General features: G+C 28.1%; 3 protein-coding genes across 3 annotated transcripts; 2 read left to right on the forward strand and 1 right to left on the reverse strand.

Annotated features, from left to right (window-relative positions):
• Nucleotides 1-4,779: 4,779 nt before the first annotated feature.
• Nucleotides 4,780-6,582, forward strand: GO595_006539 (Replication protein A 70 kDa DNA-binding subunit; the record flags this gene model as incomplete). Its single annotated transcript, XM_067919903.1, has 1 exon — nucleotides 4,780-6,582. The coding sequence occupies one exon, from the start codon at nucleotides 4,780-4,782 to the stop codon at nucleotides 6,580-6,582; it is 1,803 nt and encodes a 600-aa protein (XP_067773417.1).
• Nucleotides 6,583-18,071: 11,489 nt separating this feature from the next.
• Nucleotides 18,072-19,184, forward strand: GO595_006540 (uncharacterized protein; the record flags this gene model as incomplete). The annotated part of the gene is made up of 1 exon (XM_067919904.1): nucleotides 18,072-19,184. The coding sequence occupies one exon, from the start codon at nucleotides 18,072-18,074 to the stop codon at nucleotides 19,182-19,184; it is 1,113 nt and encodes a 370-aa protein (XP_067773418.1).
• Nucleotides 19,185-20,868: 1,684 nt separating this feature from the next.
• GO595_006541 (nucleoporin) lies at nucleotides 20,869-21,342 on the reverse strand (the record flags this gene model as incomplete). Its single annotated transcript, XM_067919905.1, has 1 exon — nucleotides 20,869-21,342. The coding sequence occupies one exon, from the start codon at nucleotides 21,340-21,342 to the stop codon at nucleotides 20,869-20,871; it is 474 nt and encodes a 157-aa protein (XP_067773419.1).
• Nucleotides 21,343-22,708: the final 1,366 nt, after the last annotated feature.

Genomic DNA, 22,708 nt, shown 5'->3' on the forward strand with positions numbered 1-22,708 from the left:
CTTATTTGTAACTTTCGATATATAATCAATCGCTTTAAATGTACGAAATTGTAATATTAAATCATCTAATAACTCAGCGGTAGTTAATATTGTTAATAAACATTGAAACGCTTCTTTAAATATTTGTTGGCTCGTGAATAAGTTATGTTGTGATAAAACAATTATCGAATTCGTTGCTGATAATGATTGTTTAATTGTTGGCTGTGAAGGGAAACATTTCTTTATTAGTTTTTCATTGTCTTCTAAATATCCTAAATATGATGCAAATGTTAAACTTGAATATATTTGTTGTTTATTATTAATACAATTAGTAATAACCTCTTTTAATGTGTTGTTATGTTTGTATTTGTCAAGGAAATTAAACGCAATTTTGGAATATTCGTCATCACATTCATCAAAATATATGGAAATGATCGGAACGATCATATTCAAAAAAATTTTGGTAGTGAACTTGGTTGACTCATCTAATGAAGGTAATTCATTAAAACTTTCTATGATTAATATTCGGGTTTCATTTGTTGACTCTTTAAACAATTTTATGATCTGTGAAATTACCGACTCTAAAAGTATAGTAACTTTCTCAGAACTATAAAATTTGAAAATGGTGTTCATGAGCTTGATGCCATATGAGTAAAGTTGTGGTTTTTGAAGTGATGATTTTATGGATGATTGAATCTTTCGTTCTCCATTACTTTGTTCAAACTCTTTCTTGGACTCTTCTGAAAGTGATGAAAAGCGAATTTTGGAAAAGAAAATCGTTGCTGCATAAAGATTTGATGATTGAAGATCTTCAAGCATGGCAATAATAAACTTAATAGAAGGTGAAATAAGTTCTGGTTGATCTTGTGTTAAAATGGATATTGAAAATGATGATAATGGTGATTTACATTGAACAATTTGGTTGAAGATTTTTGAAATGGTAAACGTCTTGAATAAGCAATAAATACATTGTAAAAAATTCTTGAATAATTCATAGTCTTTCTCGTTATTTGGTGGTTGGGTCTCTGATAAAACATCAAGTAAAATTGATAATAAAAATTCATCATCAATTTTGTCAAAAGTTTTTGAGTTTTGAATAAAATATGTTTGCAATATTATGGATGCTTTAGTTTTAATAGAAGGATCATTGGATTTTTTGAGTGTTGACACTAAAACTTGTATAACATTTTTTGAATCAGAATATGATAAAATACAATTATAAGGTATTTCAAATGCTGGTCCTGAAGAATTGATAGCTGCATTTATAAGACGAGAAATAGTGGAATCATTGGAAGACATGCTGATAAAACAAGACGAAAAATCTTGTCACTTTTCGAAAATTAAAATCTTATGAAACCGTTCATATCACTTCACATTTTCAGACTTGTTGTTTATTCAGCGTTTAAAATGGAGTTATTCGTATAATTAAAAAAAATTATAAATACTCTTACTATACAGAAAAAAAGATATGAGTATGGTGCTGATTTTAGATATTAAGTATGATTGTAGTTTTAGTTTTGTACAAGTTCAATTTTATTTGAATCAACGAAAAAAATAAAAAAGAAAAATTTCAAGTAAATTATGTCTTCGAAAAGACAGAAAAGTCAAAATGATAAAAAAAATTGAAAAACAAGAAAAATAGTAGTGTTCAAATAATACAATAATTTAATAAGTTTAGACATTAATCATATGATAAAAGTTTTCTATGAAACATTTAGTTTATTAATTTTTAGGAACAATTTTTTAGGCATGAAATAATTTTACATGTTCAAATTTATCTATTCTTTTTGCGCTTCCGATTTAAGGGTTTTTTAAATAAACTAAATAATTTCCAAATATTATTTCAAAAAATTGACATAAAATAAAATAAATAAATATCAATGTTATAGATATTAATTCCTACTTTTTTAAGAAGTAATTCCACAATGTCTGTTTTATCATTGTTGTATGCTTTCATCAAGGCTTTTGAAAATAATTTATGCAATCTTCAAATATTGTTAAGAAACAAATAATTATTAAAGTAAATTATAAAGAAAACAAATAAATATTTTCTTCATCAATATTAATTTCTTCTTTTTCAAGAAGTAATTTAACTATTTCTATATGTCCTTTTTCGGATGCAAACACAAGTGCTGTGTAAAATAATTTAAATAATTTCCAAATATTATTTTGAAATACCAAATTATTAAAACAAATATTAAATAAATCTCATAAATATTTTCTGTATTAATATCAATTCCATCTTGCTTAAGAAGTAATTTAACTATTTCTGTATTTCCTTTTTCTGATGCTATCATAAGTGCTGTATTATGTATTTTATATAATTTCCAAATATTATTTTGAAATATTAAATTCTTAATATAAAATTTATATAAAACAAATAAATATTTTTAGCATTAATATCAATTCCTTTTTGCTCAAGAAGTAATTTAACTATTTTTACCCTACCTCTTCCAGATGCCATTATGAGAGCTGTTTCGAATAATTTAAAGATTTTTCAAATATAACCATAAAATTTCATGAATTCGAAAGAAACATTAATTAAAGTGAATAAATATCTTTAGCATTAATATCAATTCCTTCTTTTTCTAGAAATAGCTTAACCATTTTGGATTTACAGTATAGAGATGCTTGCATAAGATCTGTGCAAAATAATTCATATTAATTCCAAATCTTATTTTGAAACATTAAATTAATATAACAAATAACAAATAAAACAAATAAATATTTTTAAGATTAACATCAATTCCTTCTTGTTCAAGTAGTAATTTAACTATTTCTGTATAACCATTTTCAGATGCGACATAAAGTGCAGTTCTAAATAATTTAAATAATTTCCAAATATTATTATGAAATCCAAAACTATTAAAACAAAATCTATGTACAAAAAATAAACATTTCTTACATTTACATCAATTCTCTTTTGTTCGAGAATAAATTTAACAAGTTCATAATTTCCTTTTTTAATTGACTTAATCAATATTTTTTCTGGTAATTGATTATTTTGAAGAAAATGTCTAACAAGATATAAATTACCAATTTTAGCTGCTTCATTAATAATATCATTACTTATTTTCATTCCATTATCTATAAGAAATGCCAAAATTTCATAATTCACTGATTTTATACATTTTTTCCCTAATTTTTCAAGAAAATAATTCTTATTCATTTCGATAACTTTATTTTCATAAAGATATTTAAATATATCATTTTTATGGAATTGAATTGCTGTTTTATATGCATCTTTAAATGATGAATGATTTTGTTCACATAAATGAATGATTTCAATGTTTCCACCTGCAATTGCATATTTACCTGTGTTATTTATTTTAGCACCATTCATAAGTAAATATTTAAAACATTTAACTGATGAAAAAAATGCTGCATAATCAATTAATGTAACATAATGATTAATAAACGAGCATCTTTCATAAAGTGATGGTTCAATTGTTTGATTAAAATCAAATTTTTCGTGTGATGATACTTTTTGAAGTTTTTCTAATTCATCATTTCGAATTATTTTCGCAATTTCATTTGGATTAACTCCTTCTTCAATATATTTCTTATGAAGCTCCCAATCATTCTTTGATAACTTATCATAATTGACATAAAAATACCTTTCTGTAACACCATATCTTTGAATTTTATATGATGGTCTGATTTTATAGTGTGCAAAATATCTTGTGTTAATTTTTTTTGTAATATTTTTATCAGCTAAATTTAAGTTAATCATTTTATCTATTAGAAAATATGCTTCTTGTGATTGAATTTTTGAGATATAACCAATAAAAATATCAATGATTTTTTTATTGTTTTTATCAATTTCTTCTTCTTTTGTTTGAATCGTTTTTAAATAAGTTAAATAGATATCATATAACTCCTTTTCTGAACAAAAGGAAGAGGAAAGTAAATTACTTATTGTATAATTAAATGAATATGGATAATTCGTATCATACAACTTCATTGTTTGATAAACTGTAAAAGAAATTTTTTCTTTAGTTATATTAGATGTAATTTTCTCGAGTTCAAGAAGAAATTCCATGTCACTAATTTTATGTTTTAGTTCACCATTTTCTTTTATTGAAGAATTTGTAAAGATATCATAATGTTGCCTGTTTGCATTTAACATTGAAGTGTACCTCAAAAAAGCGATAAAAAGAATGAATAACCATAAAATGGTGAGACCGATCAGACATAAACCAATTTTTCAAACAAAAATATACTTCAAAATAAATGAATTACATCAATTTTATTTAAAGTAATATTTATAATTTTTCCTTCACTTAACAAATATTAGCTAAGCAAATTTATTTTTATTTTTTTTGAATATTTGATAAACATTTATCATTAAATATTTATTTAACCAATAAAGCTCTTCTATATTTAAAGAGATGGTTTTATTGATGTAACCATCTATCTTTTGATTGATTTAGTAAAACTTTAAATACCGAAAAGATTTCACAAAACGCACGTATTTAACGATATATAAATTGAAAAGATTTCAATCGTTTTTATCACTTTCAATCAAATTTACAGTTATTTTGTGGTGTTAATCGGCCAGCCACAATTCCTTTTCTTTCTTTTTTTTTTTTTTATATTTCATTAATAAAGTTCTTCAATTTCCCTGAGCTCTCATATATTATTGAATGTTTTAATTATAAATTCTCCGATTAAATTTATTTAAACAGTTTCCAACTCCAGAAGTGAACTTCACTTAGGCATTAACGTTCTCCTTAAGCGGGTTTTTCAGTTGAATTTCAGTTCACATTTCCAAGTCACGCGGCACAGTTCATATTTTTAATGTCATCCAGTTATCACTTAACTACAGGCTGTTTAAATGATATTGTCAACAGCAGGAGAGAGATTAAAGATCCAATCCTTCAAGTTGTTCAATATAAAGAACATTCAGCGAAACCTCAACGATTTCGAATTGCACTTTCTGATGGAGAATTTTATACTTCTGCAACACTTTCTTCACAACTCAATCATTTAATTAATGAAGGTACTCTTACTCGATATTCAGTTGTTCGAGTTCCATCATATAATGTTAGCGAATCACAAGGAGGAAAAGTTATGTTTATTATTTTAAAGCTTGATGTCCTTGACAGCAATCCAGATGGTTGTATTGGCAAGCCCAAACGCTTAGATGCAAGTGCATCATCATCTGGAGGTGCGCCTACTTCATCCAACACATCACAAAACGCACCAGCTCATCCACCTCCCCCTCCACCGCCATCAACTCGCACAGAATCAAAGCCACAACCAATGCGCCCAGTTAATCGCGGGTCATACATTTCCATCTCCTCATTAACTCCATATATCCAAACGTGGTCCATCAAAGGGCGTGTAGTTCTTAAGACGCCAATGAAAGAATTCCATAATGCTCGAGGTGCAGGTCGATTATTTAGTGTCACTCTTAAAGATCACACAGGTGAAATCCGAGGAACATTCTTTGGCGAGACTGCCAACAACTTTTATGACATCATTGAAGTTGAGCGCACATATATTGTTACTGGTGGCAAAGTCAAACTTGCGAATAAGAGTTTCAACACTGTTGGGGACTATGAGATAACATTTGATTCAACGACACGTTTTGAGCTTACAGAGGACGACAACACGATCGGCGGCCTCTCGTACAACTTCACTAAGCTCAGTGACATCGAAAACCGCAAAGAGAATACGTTTGCGGATATCGTCGGTATCGTTGTACAATTCGATCAAACCTCCGAAGTTCAGACGAAAAATGGTCCGACGGTTAAGAGGCGGGTTATCATTGCCGATGACTCGGGTATTAAGATGGAAGTAACACTATGGGGAGACGAGGCACGTAATTTCCCCGAAGACCAAGGAACAGGGATCCCATTAATCATCAAGGATGGCCGAATCACTGATTTCCATGGCAAACAAATTAGTGTTGGCAACAATTCCATCATCAAATATTCAAGTGATGATCAAGAAGTACAACAGTTGCAACAATGGTATATGCATAATGCAGATCAAGTTGAACAATTTTCATTTGCATCTGGCGGCGGTTTCGGCGGCTCTGGCGGTTCCTCACAAATTATATATTTGTCAGAGATCAATGACAAAGGATTAGGTCAACGAGTTGATTCATCAGATTATTTCACTTTTTATGGATATTTTGTTGATCTAAATGTGTCACGTAACATCTTTTATAATGCATGCCCTAACCCCGCATGTAGTAACAAAGGAATGCAACTGACACAAGACACAAATATGTACTTCTGCCCGAAATGTAAGAACCAAACGAACGAGCCGAAGCCGCGCTTCGCATTCTCGTTCAAGGCGCAGGACTACTCGGGCTCGACTTACATATCCGCGCTCGGGGACGACAACTTCGGCAAGGCGCTGATCGGATACACGGCGGCGGAGTGGGCGAGCGAATGCGCAGCGCTCACGGAGGAGCCGGACAGGAGGCGCCTGTTCAGGAATAACCTGTTCCAGGAGTTCCAGTTCAAGTGCAGAATACGAGCGGAGGAGTACAACAACGAAACACGGCCGAAGATAACGTTGTTGAACATATCACAGATGAACTATGGAGAGTACGCAAAGTTTTTGGCAGAGGAAATTAAGAAGTTTTAGATGAATTTGGTTATTAAACAGTGAAATAAATATTCGTTTGGCGCATTTAATAGAAATGAATGAATACTCTTTTGACTGGTGATGAATGCTGTGTTTGATACAGAGATGTGTTGTATATGAATGAATGCTGTGTTTGATATAGAGATGTGTTATATATGAATGAATGCTGTGTTTGATACAGAGATGTGTTATATATGAATGAATGCTGTGTTTGATATAGAGATGTGTTGTATATGAATGAATGCTGTGTTTGATACAGAGATGTGTTATATATGAATGAATGCTGTGTTTGATATAGAGATGTGTTGTATATGAATGAATGCTGTGTTTGATATAGAGATGTGTTGTATATGAATGAATGCTGTGTTTGATACAGAGATGTGTTGTATATGAATGAATGCTGTGTTTGATATAGAGATGTGTTGTATATGAATGAATGCTGTGTTTGATATAGAGATGTGTTGTATATGAATGAATGCTGTGTTTGATATAGAGATGTGTTGTATATGAATGAATGCTGTGTTTGATACAGAGATGTGTTATATATGAATGAATGCTGTGTTTGATATAGAGATGTGTTGTATATGAATGAATGCTGTGTTTGATATAGAGATGTGTTGTATATGAATGAATGCTGTGTTTGATATAGAGATGTGTTGTATATGAATGAATGCTGTGTTTGATATAGAGATGTGTTGTATATGAATGAATGCTGTGTTTGATATAGAGATGTGTTGTATATGAATGAATGCTGTGTTTGATATAGAGATGTGTTGTATATGAATGAATGCTGTGTTTGATATAGAGATGTGTTGTATATGAATGAATGCTGTGTTTGATATAGAGATGTGTTGTATATGAATGAATGCTGTGTTTGATACAGAGATGTGTTATATATGAATGAATGCTGTGTTTGATACAGAGATGTGTTATATATGAATGAATGCTGTGTTTGATACAGAGATGTGTTATATATGAATGAATGCTGTGTTTGATATAGAGATGTGTTGTATATGAATGAATGCTGTGTTTGATACAGAGATGTGTTGTATATGAATGAATGCTGTGTTTGATATAGAGATGTGTTGTATATGAATGAATGCTGTGTTTGATATAGAGATGTGTTGTATATGAATGAATGCTGTGTTTGATACAGAGATGTGTTGTATATGAATGAATGCTGTGTTTGATATAGAGATGTGTTATATATGAATGAATGCTGTGTTTGATATAGAGATGTGTTGTATATGAATGAATGCTGTGTTTGATATAGAGATGTGTTGTATATGAATGAATGCTGTGTTTGATACAGAGATGTGTTGTATATGAATGAATGCTGTGTTTGATACAGAGATGTGTTGTATATGAATGAATGCTGTGTTTGATACAGAGATGTGTTGTATATGAATGAATGCTGTGTTTGATATAGAGATGTGTTGTATATGAATGAATGCTGTGTTTGATATAGAGATGTGTTGTATATGAATGAATGCTGTGTTTGATATAGAGATGTGTTGTATATGAATGAATGCTGTGTTTGATACAGAGATGTGTTGTATATGAATGAATGCTGTGTTTGATATAGAGATGTGTTGTATATGAATGAATGCTGTGTTTGATATAGAGATGTGTTGTATATGAATGAATGCTGTGTTTGATATAGAGATGTGTTGTATATGAATGAATGCTGTGTTTGATACAGAGATGTGTTGTATATGAATGAATGCTGTGTTTGATATAGAGATGTGTTGTATATGAATGAATGCTGTGTTTGATATAGAGATGTGTTGTATATGAATGAATGCTGTGTTTGATACAGAGATGTGTTGTATATGAATGAATGCTGTGTTTGATACAGAGATGTGTTGTATATGAATGAATGCTGTGTTTGATACAGAGATGTGTTATATATGAATGAATGCTGTGTTTGATATAGAGATGTGTTGTATATGAATGAATGCTGTGTTTGATATAGAGATGTGTTGTATATGAATGAATGCTGTGTTTGATACAGAGATGTGTTATATATGAATGAATGCTGTGTTTGATATAGAGATGTGTTGTATATGAATGAATGCTGTGTTTGATATAGAGATGTGTTGTATATGAATGAATGCTGTGTTTGATATAGAGATGTGTTGTATATGAATGAATGCTGTGTTTGATATAGAGATGTGTTGTATATGAATGAATGCTGTGTTTGATACAGAGATGTGTTGTATATGAATGAATGCTGTGTTTGATATAGAGATGTGTTGTATATGAATGAATGCTGTGTTTGATATAGAGATGTGTTGTATATGAATGAATGCTGTGTTTGATATAGAGATGTGTTGTATATGAATGAATGCTGTGTTTGATACAGAGATGTGTTATATATGAATGAATGCTGTGTTTGATATAGAGATGTGTTGTATATGAATGAATGCTGTGTTTGATATAGAGATGTGTTGTATATGAATGAATGCTGTGTTTGATACAGAGATGTGTTGTATATGAATGAATGCTGTGTTTGATACAGAGATGTGTTGTATATGAATGAATGCTGTGTTTGATACAGAGATGTGTTGTATATGAATGAATGCTGTGTTTGATACAGAGATGTGTTGTATATGAATGAATGCTGTGTTTGATACAGAGATGTGTTATATATGAATGAATGCTGTGTTTGATATAGAGATGTGTTGTATATGAATGAATGCTGTGTTTGATATAGAGATGTGTTGTATATGAATGAATGCTGTGTTTGATACAGAGATGTGTTGTATATGAATGAATGCTGTGTTTGATATAGAGATGTGTTGTATATGAATGAATGCTGTGTTTGATATAGAGATGTGTTGTATATGAATGAATGCTGTGTTTGATATAGAGATGTGTTGTATATGAATGAATGCTGTGTTTGATATAGAGATGTGTTGTATATGAATGAATGCTGTGTTTGATATAGAGATGTGTTGTATATGAATGAATGCTGTGTTTGATATAGAGATGTGTTGTATATGAATGAATGCTGTGTTTGATACAGAGATGTGTTGTATATGAATGAATGCTGTGTTTGATATAGAGATGTGTTGTATATGAATGAATGCTGTGTTTGATATAGAGATGTGTTGTATATGAATGAATGCTGTGTTTGATACAGAGATGTGTTGTATATGAATGAATGCTGTGTTTGATACAGAGATGTGTTGTATATGAATGAATGCTGTGTTTGATACAGAGATGTGTTATATATGAATGAATGCTGTGTTTGATATAGAGATGTGTTGTATATGAATGAATGCTGTGTTTGATACAGAGATGTGTTGTATATGAATGAATGCTGTGTTTGATACAGAGATGTGTTGTATATGAATGAATGCTGTGTTTGATACAGAGATGTGTTGTATATGAATGAATGCTGTGTTTGATATAGAGATGTGTTGTATATGAATGAATGCTGTGTTTGATACAGAGATGTGTTATATATGAATGAATGCTGTGTTTGATATAGAGATGTGTTATATATGAATGAATGCTGTGTTTGATACAGAGATGTGTTGTATATGAATGAATGCTGTGTTTGATACAGAGATGTGTTGTATATGAATGAATGCTGTGTTTGATATAGAGATGTGTTGTATATGAATGAATGCTGTGTTTGATACAGAGATGTGTTGTATATGAATGAATGCTGTGTTTGATACAGAGATGTGTTGTATATGAATGAATGCTGTGTTTGATATAGAGATGTGTTGTATATGAATGAATGCTGTGTTTGATACAGAGATGTGTTATATATGAATGAATGCTGTGTTTGATATAGAGATGTGTTGTATATGAATGAATGCTGTGTTTGATATAGAGATGTGTTGTATATGAATGAATGCTGTGTTTGATATAGAGATGTGTTATATATGAATGAATGCTGTGTTTGATACAGAGATGTGTTGTATATGAATGAATGCTGTGTTTGATATAGAGGTGTGTTGTATCTGAATGAATGCTGTGTTTTATATAGAGATGTGTTGGAGCTGAATGAATGCTCTTTTGATTTGATAATAAATTTTTGATTAATGTCTTTTTATATTGGTAAAAACTTTTCAATAAGTTGTTGAGTTTTCTTCATTGAAGTTTATAAGTAAGGAAATGAACTTTTAATTGAAAATACCAAACTACATTAATTTGATCAAAATATGAAGTAACGATAGCTGGGTAGGTAGAGCATATCATTTTTTAAATCTGTTAAATGTTCTATTTTTTTATATTAAATTGTGATATTTACATTGAAAATAATATGGTTAATATTAAGTTGTAAATGGAAAATTTCTTTAACATATGAATTAATGTTTATTACAAAAGAATATTTATATTATTTAATCCACCGAATTTTGTAAATTATTTAATTTTTCCTATAAAAATATCAATTAATAACTTAGTGTAGTTGGCTTGTACTTATGTAACAGGAACCTATTTTGTATTAATAAATAATTTATATTTGGAAAATCTTTCTTTCATTTTTAGTTCAATATTGGCGGTTTCTGTAAACGTGTTTTCGGGGGGATCAAACATCATTTTTTAGTTGTGCTTGAAAAAATAAATAAAAAACAACAAAATTCTGGAATAAAGGAAATAGAAATCATTGAATCAATTCAACGAATCATATTTGATTTAAATAACGAAAATATTTCTCAATCAGTTCAATCAATTATTTCCATATTTGATTATAGTTATCCATTTTCTTTTAATGTAATTATAAGCCAATTTATTTTTAACTGTATTTTAGATCAAAAAAACGATTTTGATATATATTTAGATTTTATGAAAGAAATTAAAGAATTTCAAGAAATTAATCAGGTTAAATATTATATTTTCAATAATTTTGTGAATTATATTCTTCATTTTAGGCGCAATAATAAAGAAGCAAACTATCCACTTTTAAAAATGTATGAACATAATATTCTTGATTCAAAATTATTAGAAAATGACGCCAATCCGTATTTTATCCACTATATGTCTAAAGATGAAATTCAAAAAAATCTTGGTTATTTTGAACAAATCATTGGAAACATTAAAGAATTATCAAAGAATGATTGGGAACTTCATAAGAAATATATTGAAGAAGGAGTTAATCCAAATGAAATTGCAAAAATAATTCGAAATGATGAAGTAGAAAAACTTCAAAAAGTATCATCACACGAAAAATTTGATTTTAATCAAACAATTGAACCATCACTTTATGAAAGATGCTCGTTTATTAATCATTATGTTACATTAATTGATTATGCAGCATTTTTTTCATCAGTTAAATGTTTTAAATATTTACTTATGAATGATGCGGATGTAACAAATACAGGTAAATATGCGATTGCAGGTGGAAACATTGAAATCATTCATTTATGTGAACAAAATCATTCATCATTTAAAGATGCATATAAAACAGCAATTGAATTCCATAAAAATGATATATTTAAATATCTTTATGAAAATAAAATAGGAAACATTGATAATGTAGAAGAATTAGGGAGCCTATGCATTAAGTTATGGAACACTGAAATTTTTACGTATTTACAGAAAAATGGTTTGGAAATCAGTGAAAATATTATTAACAGTACAGCAAGTAATGGGAATCTTTATCTCATCAAACATTTTCTAAAAGAATATCCATTTCCAAAAGATATTTTAATATTCTCTGCAGATTCAGGAAATATTGAACTTGTTGAATATATTTTAAAGCAAGAAGGAATTGATATTAATGCTAAAAGTATTTCTTTGTTTTAATTGATATATATTTTAATAATTTTGTATTTCAAAATAAATTTTGGAAATTATTTAAATTATTTCAAACAGCACTTATGGAAGCATCTGTAAATGGTCATACAGAAATAGTTCAATTACTTCTTGAGCAAGAAGGAATTGATATTAATGCTAAAGATAAAATAAATTTATATAATTTTATATTTCAATATAATTTTTGGAAATTATTTATATTATTTTGGAAAGCAATTATCTTTGCATCTAAATATGGTTATACAGAAATAGTTAAATTACTTCTTGAACAAGAAGGAATTGATGTTAATGTGAAAAATATTTATTCGTTTTATTTGATATTTATTTAAATAATTTTATATTTCAAAATAATATTTGGAAATTATTTAAATTATTTGATACACCACTTATTTTGGCATCTGAAAAAGGTCATTTAGATATATTTAAATTACTTCTTGAGCAAAAAGGTATTGATATTAACATTAAAGATATTTAAATGTTTTATTTGAAATTTATTTTAATAATTTGGTATTTCAAAATAATATTTGGAATTTATTTAAATTATTTATGACAGCATTTATGAATGCATCTTATAAAGGTAATATAGAAACTGCTAAATTACTTCTTGAACAAGAAGGAATTGATATTAATATTAAAGATATTTATTTGCTTTATTTTATATTTATTATAATAATTTAATATTTCTAAATAATATTTGGAAAATATTTTAAATATTTTGGACATCACTTATGTATTCATCTAGATTTTGTCGAATTGAAATGGTTAAATTACTTCTTGAGCAAAAAGAGATCGATATTAATGCTCAAAATATTTATTTATTTTATTTATTGTTTGTTTTGATAATTTCAATTTTCAAAATAATATTTGGATATTATTTAAATTATTTTGGACAGCGCTTATGTATGCATCTTATTTTGGCCATGCAGAAATAGTAAAATTACTTCTTGAACAAAAAGGAATCGATACTAATGCTCAAAATATTTATTTGTTTTCTTTAAAGTTTGTTTTAATAATTTGATGTTTATTGCGAATATTTGGAAATTGTTTATAATATTTAGTACAGCACTTATTTGTGCATCTTTAAATGGTAAAACAGAAATAGTTAAACTACTTCTTCAACAAAAAAAAGTTGATATTAATATTAAAGATATTTAAATGTTATATTTAATATTTATTATATGAAGTTAATATTTCAAAATACTATTTGGAATATATTCAAAGTTTTTGACACAGCACTTAATAAAGCATCTATAAAAGGTTTTACAGAAATAGTTGAATTATTTAAATGAATATTTTAGATGTTATTATATCATCTTGTAAAAAAAAGAAACATTGCATGGAATAGGTCGTTTATTATCAATATTGATTCATTACCAGATTTAAATAAATGATTTTACAAAACCTTATTGGTGTTATTTTTTATTTTTTAAAGGAATTCCTTTTTTCATTATCCATTTTTGAGTAAAATCTTTATAAAAAAATTATTTATGATGATAAAATACCATTTTCTTTCATTACTTCCAGAACCCGTTCAAAAACGTAATTCAACTATCTCTCTAAATCATTGAAGATGTGATATTTCAAAAATACCATATATAAAGAATAAGTATTTTTAAGTAACCGTTTTAAGGTGACAAAATCAGTGGTGTCTCAAAAATTGTTAGTAATTCCCAAATATTATTGCGAAATTTGAAATTATTAGAATAAAATAAATAAAAGAATTTTATGCTTTTGGTATTAAAATTTAATATCAAATCCTTTTAGATAATGTGGTTTTTATAAATGAAGAAATTAAACAAAATGTTGAAAATAATTCACTGTTTTACTGAAGATTTATTTACCCCTATTGAGATACGTTGCCATTTTTAACAAGTTTATATGAGAATCCTCCATACATTCCTGGTACTGCAAAAAATTCTTCCATTTCATGCGTTGCCAATTCGGGTGTTATCTTTGGCATTTCGAGTTTAGAAAAGTCAACATCTTTGTTGAATCTATTACGATATTTTATTAAATCATGAAACCTTTTTTCAATTGCTACAAGTTCTTTTCCTGTTGCTTCATTTTTATGTGACCTGAATTTATACCTTAGTTTGTCGTTAATGTTCTCGTATTTTATTGAGATAATTAGAAAGAGAAGCTTTGCAATGCTTATGCATTTGCAAATTGGTTCGGTTCTCAGAAACAAATTGAAAGAGGAAAATTTTGTTAGAAGTATAAACCATTCAATTTTTTTCGGAAAAAGAAAGAACTTTATATAATGATGATAAAATTTTGAGTCAGGATATGTGTCCTGACACAAAAATTAAAACTGACATTCCGCCAGATAATTTTGAAAATCTTAATATCTCAGAAGATAATCCAGAAAAAGAAAAATCAATTAAACCATATACTATCACAGCAATTATGTGTGGATCATTAATGTTTTTTTTCACAATTGTTTTCTTCTGTTCATTTTTTGTTCCACTTTCTCAGTACAACAAAACTAAGAAAGAAAACCCAAATTTTGATTTTTTAACAGTTCCATCCAATGTAATGTTCATTGGCTTTTCGAATGTTTTATCATTTTGTTACTCTTCTCTATTCATCTTATGATATATTGTCATTCTACAAACCTTAATTATGCGTTTGGAGCAATTGCTATTTTTATCTTTGGAAGCGGTGTACTTTCTCTATATTTTGTTAATCCATTTTTAATAAAAAAGACAGAAGCCGTCAACACTGCATGGAATAACTTAATTAATCCGACTGAATATGAACAAATCATAAATTCTGTGACATGTGATGTTCCATATATTTCATTTTCTGCTACTGGATCATATTCGATCTCAGAGTATGAATCAGCTTCTTGTGAATCAAAAGAGATAAAATTTAACATAACAAACTATTCATCAAATTATGATATAGCCGAATATACAAAAGATTCGTATTTCCAATTTAATTTTCTTAGTGATGAAACACCAGAACAAAAGGAATTTATTACAAAATTCGCTGATTTGTATAGTGTATCATTACCACAAACTTCTTCGAATGGAAAAACAATTCGATGGAATCTCGCTTATGGAGTTAAAATTGACTCTATAACAACAAGTAAATACTTCGTTACGAAAGATGGAAAATTGGAAGGCCAATACTCTCCAACAATAGGTAAAACTATGATGGCGTTTTGGTCTGGAATTGGATATGCTTACCGATTGGCTTCGATGCCAGTTCGTTATTCAACCATCGCAATTACTAATATAACATTTGAAATTCCATCTGAAACAGATGAGTTTTGGGGTGAGGTACATAATGTGAAATGTATGTGATAATTAATGAGATATTGTGTAAAGATAACATCGAAGTTTTTATGTTTTCTTAAATTTAAAAATTTAATTAATTGAGTATTTTTTACTCATTTAATTGTTTGACTCTTAAGTCATATTTATTCATTTCGTTCATTATCTGTGATTTTGGGCCTGTTTTCAATTGGAGGACAATCATCAAAGGGTTCTCCTTTCGTTATGTTTAATTCACCAAATGTTAAGCCTTCATACGAATTTAATGTCATAACAGTCGTTGTATTAATAAACAAAAAGGCATTTTGTTGAATTGATGGTTCTTTATCACCATAGTAATAGATACATTTCAATGAAGTGCATTGTTTAAATGCAGTAAATTGAATTTCTTGAATACCACTTCCAATTACAATCTTGACCAAATTTTCACATGATTGGAATGCACAATATTCGATAATTTTTACACTATCAGGAAATACCATTTCTTGTAATTGTTTACATCCTTCGAAAGAAGAAATTTTAAATTCAATTAAATTATTATTAGTATAAACATATCTAATATGTACACAATCACGAAATGCATTTTTGTCAATTATTTTAATGCTTTCAGGGATGAAATAATGATCAATTTCTTTTCCTTCTGGGAACCGAATGATTGTATCATAATTTTTATCATATAAAACACCATCACCTTCAAGATTTGTAAAATTCAAATTATCTTGACTTACTTCAATATTAACTAAAGAAATACAATCGATAAAAGCCCTGGAATCAATATATTTAACAGACCTACCGATAAATATCTTTTTCATGCTTTTACACTCTTCAAATGCGAACAATCCTATTGAAATGATTGAGTTTGGGAGAATAATTTCTAATAAGTTTGTACAGCCAGAAAATGTGTAACCACTAATTTCGGTCAAATCTTCACCAAGAAATTCTATTGAACGCATTTTTAAGCAACTTTTAAAAGCTGAAGCTTCAATTATTTGTACTGTTTTTGGAATTTTAATTTTTTCTATGGAAATACATAATGAGAAAGCATATTGTGATATTGTTACCAAACTGTTTCCAAGGAAAACATTTATAAGACAAGCACAAGAGTTAAACGAATTGGAACCAAGGTATTTAATTCCATTGGGGAGAATAACTTCAATTAAATCCATACAGTTTTCAAAAGCAGAGTTTCCAATACTTTCAATGTTTTTTCCAAAGATAATTGTTTGTAATTTAACACAATTCATAAAAGCTCCATCATCAATTATTGTTGTAGAATCATGAATTTCAACCTCTATTAATGATATCCATGAAATAAATGCATTTTTTCCAATTGTATATACACCATTCCATATGATAAGTTTTTTTATATAAAATTTTTTAGCAATATCTCCTTCATTAATGATTGGATGATCTGATATATTAAGTTCAGTTGATATATCGCAATGAACATGACTTATTAAGGCAATAAACAAAATAATTTCATAAGTAAGCATTTATGTTTAAATAAAATGATGTGATTTTATACCATGGAATAAGTGCATAAAATGAATAGTACGATATGCTTTTTTGAAATGAATTTCAATATAAACCGATTGTTTTCCATTTTAACATTGAGTTTATTCAACACAATTTTATGCATAAAAAATTTAAAGACGATATTAAATTTTTTGGATGATTATTGATGATGATAAATTATTTTCTATGTAAATAGGATACAACACATTTTCATAAAATTAAATATTGAATCAAAGTAAATTTGAATTAACTCATTTCAAAAGGACAAGGTTGATATATTGATTTATGTTGGATAATATTTAAATAATTAAAATGGTAAATTTCAAGAAAAATTGGGGTTGAGTGTCGATAAGGATTCTTTAGCAAAATATTCGTAAAGATAGTGATGAAATTTTAAAATTACAAATAAGAATAAATTATAATGTAATAAATTGAAAAATGTTATAACTAATTCCAAAAAAATGGAGATTGTTTAAATAGTATATTTCCATTTTTTTGAATTAAAGACATCCTCATATAATAATTATTATACTTAATGAATTCAAAAAATTATTAAATAGTATATTTCCATTTTTTTTTTTGAATTAAAAACGATCAAATAACCCTTGAGAGAAAAAAGTGACACTAATATCAAAACTTGCCCAGAACTTCAGATCCTATATATATCTCTAAATAAGAGTTTTTGTCTTATAAAGATTCAATTATATCATTTACTATTATTCTTAATCTCCACCAAATATTTATAGAGAATTATGAGCATAAGAATAACAAGATAATTTTATTTTATTTGTATAATAGTAACCGTTCTGCACCAACGTTCGAAGGGATAAAACAGAAAAACCCCATATTCAAAAAGTCAATTTTCAACAATTGAATTTCACCCTGAAATATCGGCAGTTACAAATCCTTTAACTCCATTTTTTAATGGAAGCAGAGGAAGAAGCTGCCAAAAAGATGGCTATAAACCAAGAGATCTATCCTGAAGCTGAAATTGAAGCTGACCTTCCACCAGATACTTTAGAAAATTTCGCTATCTCAGAAGATAAACCAGAAAGTGTCAAACTTAAAATCCCATGGGTTGCGATAATCGTATGCGGAGCTTTGGTTGTTTTTTTCACAATTCTTTTCTTTTGTACATTTTTTGTACCGTCAAGTCAATATAATAAAAATAAGAAAGAAAACCCTAATCTCGAGTACATGGAAGTACCAGCCAGTGTAATAGTTTTACACTGGGTCACGTATTTTTGTTTTATCGGATTAATTATCTCTATTCCTCTAGTTATAATTTCAGTTCAATACTTTCATGTTGAAGATAAGTATTTCAGTGTTACTCTTTGTTTTTTAATTTTTTTCTCGGTTGCAGTATGTTCACTTTGGATTGTATATCCGATACTTGTATATGCCACTAACATTGTATTCTATGCATGGTACGAACGAATTTCACAAGCGCAGTATGAGCAAGCCATAAATAACATCTCAGGCACACCATATCTTATCTTCAAAGCATCAACATCATATTTAAATAGAGTCAAAGGACTTACGTATGAATATGTTCGTTGTACTGCAAAAGAGATAAAATACAATATCACAAACTATTCAGCCATTTATAATATAACCGAATTTACCAAAGATTCATATTTCAAAATTGACTTGATGATTGATGAAACACAAGAACAAAAGGATTATATCACCAAATTCGCAGAGATGTATAAATTAGCATTACCACAAACCTCATCGAACGGAAACTCATATGATTGGGATTTCAAATATGGAGTACAATTCGAATACCAAACGAACGGCACATACTTTGTTACGAAGGATGGGACATTGGAAGGACAGTACGCTCCACAAATTGGCAAAACTATGATGGCGTTTTGGTCGGGCGCTGGATATGCGTATCGTTTGGGTTCGTTACCATTTCGTTATTCATCCATCAAAATCTCGAATATGACATTCGATGCCCCAGAAATACCATCGGATACAGACAAGATTTGGGAAGAAATACATAACCCTGAATGCATTTCGAAGATGTCTTAAGCGTTATGTAAAAGAAAGATATTGAATAAAAAATAATATGTAGAAATGCATTTGATACTTTGTAAGAACGAAATTAATTTCATGTTAAATATAGTAATAAGTGCAAAATGTTGTTGAATAACTGCTAATTCCAATTTAATGAACCACGCACTAGCAGGAAATAATATGCCTTGGAATTGTTTACATCTTATGAAAGAATAAGTTTTGTATTCATTTGTTATTATTGGCAGCAATGCATTTAAATGACGCAAGAGACAATATTTTGAATGAAGTATTTAACGAGATATAAATTTCCATTTTTTGCTGATGCATTTACAACATTGCTGTTGACTCTTATACCTTTATCTTCTAAAAATGTTAAAATTTCATAATTATCCTCATTAATACAAACTACTGCATTGATTTTTTCATCAGCATTTGATATATTTCCATTTTCATAAATATATTTAAAGATATTATTTTTATGGAATTGTATTGCTGTTTCATTTGCACCTTCAAATGATGAATGATTTTGTTCACATAAATGAATGATTTCTTCATTTCCACCAGCAATTGCATATTTACATGCATTATTTACATTAGCATTATTCATAAGTAAATATTTAAAACATTTAATTGAAGAAAAAAAATGCTGGATAATCAATTAATGTAACATTTTCTGTATTAACAAATGAACATCTTTCATAAAGTGATGGTTCAATTTTTTGATCGAAATTAAATATATTTTGTGATGATATTTCTTGAAGTTTTTCGATTTCATCATTTCGAATTATTTTCGCAATTTCATTCGGATTATGTCCAATTTTAATTAATTGTTTATGAAGTTCCCAATCATTCTTTGATAACTCTTCGTAATTTTTTAAAAAGGCAGATACAATTGGATCATTTCTATTGGTTTGTTTTTTGTTTTCTTCTTCTGTTTTATAATGTGCAAAATATAATGATTGAATTTTTTTAGTGATATTTGAATCAATTAAACTTTGTTCAATCATTTGCGCTATCACATAGTGAGATTCTTGTGTACCAATTCCAGATATATACTTAATAAAAATTGATATTAGATTACCGATATTTTGATTAATTTCTTCTTCTTTCGTTTGAAGTGTTTTAAAAAAATTTAAGTAAATATCAAATTCATGGTTTGATGATGCAAATGAATTAATGATGATGTTACTTATAATGGTATTAAATGTCTCTGGAAAATTTAAATCAAAATATCCCAATACTTTTTTAACTGAAGCCTGAAAATTTTCTTCGGTTAAACTGAATACAGCTTTCTCTAGCTTAATTAGGAATTTCAAGCTAGTTGATAGATTATTCAAATTTTTATCTTATGTGCTTATGGTAGTATCATCATTAGGCACATGCATGTGATTTCAATTTTTTATTTTTTGAAAATTTTAGGAATTCGCTAGAAAAATGCATTATAGCCAACTACTGCTGATAAAGTTCTTGTATCATATTCTAAAAAAAAAAAAAGTGAATCTTGAAAAAGGAATTAAATATTGTAAATCAAATTTTACAATTTAATACATACAAATGTTTGAGGCTCAAAATGGCAAAAATATATATGTAGGAATGAGAAACTACTTACACTATTATTCTTTTTAGACAAAACAGTGACTACAATAATTGAAACAATTAACACAAACACCACACCTACAATTAAAACTATTATCATTATCTACAAAGTTTCTTCTAATCCGAACACAGAGAAACCATTTCTATTACCGTTATCACTTAAGTTAGAAGAACTTTGATCGAAAGGTGTCACAGCACCATTATTAGTATCAGTGCGTGATTCAGCTTCAGACTTTTCAATACCGCTCTGTTCAATTTCAGACTTTTCAATACCGCTCTGTTCAATTTCATATTTTTCAATACCGCTCTGTTCAATTTCATATTTTTCAATACCGCTCTGTTCAATTTCATATTTTTCAATACCGCTCTGTTCAATTTCAGACTTTTCAATACCGCTCTGTTCAATTTCAGACTTTTCAATACCGCTCTGTTCAATTTCATATTTTTCAATGCTTGATTTCGTTTGATGTTCTGAAGAAATTTGAGTTTCTTCTTCTTCTTCTGTAGGTTCAACAATATAATCAACGTTATATTCTATGACATATTCATTGCTTTTATTGTTATTGTTGAATATCATGAAATAGGTATTGGTAACATCAAGATTTAGATCGAAATTGTTACATAATTTGTTAAATTACAATCTGACGTTGCTGAAATTTTAATCGATGCAGGCTTTACATTATTTGAAGAAACAATGAGTTACATTTAACCATTTTCTGGTATTGTATAATCCACCGAACCTCTCTTTAATGAATTTAATTCTGTTTGACATAAGCTACCATTATATGGACCAGGACATTTCATTACACCATTCTCACATGTACCAAGTGATTTTGCTATACTTTTTGAATCTTCTTGGAAAGTTAAATACTTTTGATTTGTAGTTACATCATTATGATTAAATGTACCATTAACAACAACAGAAACTTGTGTATCACAAACTTCATTACTAAATATATGTATAGTATATTCACCGATATTTAATTCATCAGTATTTATAATTACTTTTTCATTTGTTGTTAAATGTTCTTCTTGATTATTACTTTTATGATTCCATAAAATATTTCTCCTGTATTCGAGTTATCTGTAAAATCGAAAAATGTAACCCCATACAAAAGTCACTTTTATGAATGAAAAAATAAATTTATCTCGTGTTATTCATTATATCATTCTTATATTCTTATTGATCATCATGATCATGTAAATCGTGTATATGTTATATATTCATAATATAAAGATCTTAAGATGTCAGCTATATACGTTTTTGCAAACCTTGCAATTGCAAGAAACTATTCCCAAACCTTTTTGAAAGACTTTAAACGTTGTTTTAATTTACAACGGGCAGTTTTTTAACCTTGTTTTTTTGAATTAATTAAAGTTATGTGTTGAATTCACAGGGAAAATGGATATCGAAGAAGAAGAAGCTGTCAAAAAACATACGTATGTAAATCAGGAGATTCTTCCAGAAGCTGAAGCGGAAGCTGATGTTCCACCAACCAATTTTGAAAATGTCAATCAGGAGATTCTTCCAGGCGCAGAAGCGGAAGCTGATGTTCCACCAAACAATTTTGAAAATGTCAATATTCAAGAAGATCACCCAAAAATTCCAATTAAAATTCCATGGACTGAAATAATCGTATGCGTTTCTTTGATTGGTTTTTTCACAATTTTCTTCTTTCTTTCGTTTTTTATTTCATCTGGTCTACATAATAAAACAAAAGATGATAATCCTAATCTTGAATTCCTTGAAGTAGACCGAGGCGTAATAGCTCTTCATTGGATTTTATATGTTTTCATTGTTATGCTATTTTCTACTTCTATTGGTATGATTATTATATTTAGTAACAATTGTAAACCGAAAATAAACAATATGATCATACTTTTGGTAATGTGCATTGTAATCACAATCCCTGTTGTCTGGGTTCTTTATGCAGTAGAATCAA

Source organism: Histomonas meleagridis (assembly GCF_020186115.1).
Source record: "Histomonas meleagridis strain 2922-C6/04-10x chromosome Unknown contig_44, whole genome shotgun sequence".
Classification (NCBI taxonomy): Eukaryota; Parabasalia; order Tritrichomonadida; family Dientamoebidae; genus Histomonas; species Histomonas meleagridis.